This window comes from Erigeron canadensis, chromosome 2, assembly GCF_010389155.1.
Source record: "Erigeron canadensis isolate Cc75 chromosome 2, C_canadensis_v1, whole genome shotgun sequence".
NCBI lineage: Eukaryota > Viridiplantae > Streptophyta > Magnoliopsida > Asterales > Asteraceae > Erigeron > Erigeron canadensis.
In genome coordinates, this window is record NC_057762.1 from 28,103,537 (window position 1) to 28,107,163 (window position 3,627).

Genomic DNA, 3,627 nt, shown 5'->3' on the forward strand with positions numbered 1-3,627 from the left:
AATTAGCGAGTTAGCGCTACTTTGCAGGCCAAAATAAATGTAACATTGAAAATATATATACATACATAATTACCGAAAGTGTACAATAAAATGATAGTACAATCACGTTTATATTCAACATGCAATAAAATGATAGTATAATCAATTTATTTAATATCCAAGCCTGCTAATTGATAGATCATGTCAAACCCGTGACTAAGTTTGAGATGAAGACTAAGAGAGCCAAAAGTCACTAGAACAAGAAATAACACTAAGAATATAAATTTTATTTAAGGGTGAAAGTCACGTCCTAGCTAGACCTATTAATAACAATAAGAAAAATAATTAATCTTTTAAACAAATTATAGATAAATTACACAACTACGCGAAATATAAACTTCGTAAGTGGAGCCAAGTATTAAGTGGAGCCAAGCATTAAGTGGAGCCAAGTATTTGCGAACAATTTTTTCGTTTCAATGGAACAAGTACATAATCGACGGCCCTTGGAGCAGTCAATCCAGCCCGTTCGTCCATACACGATACTTGTTTGTGATCAGCAGTCCACTCAAAGCATTGAATGAGTCCAGCGATAACAACGGGGAGTTCTCTCATTGCCAGATTAATCCCAGGACACCCTCTTCTCCCAGTACCAAACGGCAAAAGTTGAAAACTATGGCCTTTAATATCTAAAGAGCTATTTAGTGAATCACCTTTAAAGAACCGATCGGGGTTGAATTCCAATGGATTTTCCCAATATCGGGGGTTCCTTCCAATTGACCAAATGTTGACAAATAGTATGGTGCCAGCAGGGATTTCATATCCTTGAACGGTAGTAACATTTTCAACAGACTTTCGAATCAGCATAGGAATCGGTGGATGGATTCGTAGACTTTCCTTTACGATTGCTTGTATGTAAGGGAGGTTTGGTATATCGGATTCCTGAACCAGCCTCTCGTCTCCGATAACCTTTGAGATTTCTTCTCGGGCTTTTTCAAGCACCTTTGGGTTATTCACAAGTTCAACGAGTGTCCATTCGATGGAAATTGCTGTTGTATCTGTCGCAGCTGTAAAAAAGTCCTAAAAAGACAATTGTATGATGGTAAATATTCAAAATTTCAAATAACTTCATTTAGTTATAAAGAGTATGTTGCATATATGATCCTACACAAATATTTTCAAAATATCATATATTATGATAATCTCATAAACCTTATAGTACATTTTGAGGGCCGTGGGCCGTGGGGAGAAAGCCAAGACATGGCCGAGACATGATAATCATGTGATTTCCCGTTTGTGCGTCTTTCATCAAATATTATATAATACAAACAAAAATATTGACTTTAAAAAATAAAAAAAAAATAAAAAGTGAACAAATTTAGTGAGAATTGTTTGTTGGTCGTGCTTGTCAACAGATTTGTATTGTTGAAAGCACTCAAGTATAGTGTAAAATAAATTTTGGGTCTAAAATGAATCGTTAATTGAAACAAAAACGTGGAATTTCACAAGTGTAAGGAAATTTTTTTATTTTATTTTTCAGTTGTATGTTGCATTGTCATAATCTTAATCTTATTTTATTATATATTTAATTATTAATTGATTGATTATAACCATCTATTATTTCAAATTAGCTTATGTATTAATGATATGTCATTTTTATTTTTAATTTCTTAATATTAATTTTATCTTAATCCTAGAAGGTTATCTTAATCACTGGTTAACTAATTATAATCCTGTATTTCCTCAAACTTTGTTTTGTTAACATCACAAAATAGAATTGGATGTTGAACCAATCATACCCTCTATTTAGCAAAGATCCCACTGAACATATGAATAAATAACATGAAGGATTGTGATATATAAACTATCAAATTCCGTCATCAGTACTATACAAATTTATATAAACAAGATTTGTGGATTATGGTACCTTGCTAAATTTGGCACTCGCGGCCCCTCGGGAAGCTAACTTTTTCCATTTTTCAGTATGAATTTTTTCTTTAACATTTTTGTTAACTAACTTTAATTACAGGGAAAATCGGATTTCACAACCATTGAGCTAGAAAAATTTATTTCGAAGACAAATTAAAAAATTTGTTTGTATTCACTACATATAGATTTTTTCTTTTTGTGATGGAAAAATTTCAAATATACCTTTAAAATTATATAAAAAAATCAAAATTGAAAAAGAGGCTGCTGTTTATATGATATGTTTAATTAGTACAACCATGAAGTAGAAGAAAACTCACCAAAATCAATGCTTTGATGTGGTTTCTAGTAATCTTAATCTCAGCTTTGTTATCTTCCATAACATCAAGCAACATATCAAGAAAATCTTTCCCTTTATCACCAAATTCTTTATTCCCTTGATCACTTCTTCTCTTTTGTTCTCTCTCAAATATGATCTTTTCCAACAAAGCATCATATCTTGTATGTATATCCTCATACCTCTTCTTAAAACCTTGCAAATCAAGGTTCTTACAAAACCATATAAAATCCGAAACATTAAACTCTCCAAAAATCTTTGTCACTTCTCGAACAAGATTTTTCGCTTCATCGGCCTCACTATTCGTCCCAGAACATCGTATACTCATCATCATTTGACATATCACATTGTTTGTCAATTTCAACAACTCTTCAGACAAATTCACACTCTCTTTACGCTCCGATTTTATTAAAAGTGTTTGAAAAAGCTCTTTGATTTCATTTGTCCTAATGGGGAGAAAATGGCCTAGATTTTGGTTGCCAAGAAGCTCAACCGTGGACAGTTTTTTAATAAATTTCCAATAACTTGCATAAGGTGCAAAAGCAAAAGCAACACCATAAGTAATATGATCAATGGCTAATGAATGTTTACGTGACGAAAATGCGAGTTCGTTGGTTTTAAGGAATTCAAAAGCAAGGTCAGGAGTTGATGCAACAATGCATGGGACCGAGCCAAGACGGAGATGAATTAGAGGGCCGTATTTGGTGGAAAGGTCGTGGAAGGATTGATGTATGAGTGGGCCTAGGTGATGAAGGTGGCCGATTATTGGTAACGATGGAGGGCTCGGCGGAAGACGGTTGTTCTGATTTCTTTTTGAGAGGAAATAGAAGAAGATTAGCGAAGAAAAAAGGGCAGTGGCGATGATCGCCGGAGGAACACTTTGGAACACTTGGGGCATGTTCATGTTTAAAGATGTAGGAATTGTGCAAATTGTACGACTACCAATTATTATATAACTAGATGAAAGACAAAGCAATTAATTACATGCCGGCATTATCCTAACGATTTTTTTATTGTGATCATTTATAAATTTTAAGTTTCAACATTTATTGTTGGAAAAATTTGTGAATAACAAACAGATAACCGGATATAATCAAACTTTAAAAGGCGTGTAATTACTTTCATATTGAATCAATTTGGCGGTTCATTCAAACTATTCAATTGGATACAATTAAGAGAATTAAGAATTTTCTGTGTGTTGATGTTTGAGAGAAGAACCAGAAAAAAAGAAAAAGAAGAATGGTCAGATATTGTATTACGGGATGTTTTTATCATTATGTTGGCCCATAACTTCCTAAACGGCAGTTCACAAGGGATTTCGAAATAGTCACTTTTATCATTAGTTCGATCCCAATCAGGGCCTCTGACCCTTGGACCCTGCTCCTAGG

At 33.5% G+C, this 3,627-nt stretch overlaps 1 protein-coding gene across 1 annotated transcript; it reads right to left on the reverse strand.

Annotated features, from left to right (window-relative positions):
• Positions 1-245: 245 nt before the first annotated feature.
• LOC122587139 (cytochrome P450 93B2-like) lies at positions 246-3,168 on the reverse strand. The gene is made up of 2 exons (XM_043759228.1): positions 2,223-3,168; positions 246-1,056 (listed from the first exon to the last, which is right to left on the reverse strand). Exons 1-2 carry the CDS (start codon positions 3,141-3,143, stop codon positions 415-417), a joined length of 1,563 nt encoding a protein of 520 aa, XP_043615163.1. The 5' UTR covers positions 3,144-3,168; the 3' UTR covers positions 246-414.
• Between the last annotated feature and the right edge of the window lie 459 nt (positions 3,169-3,627).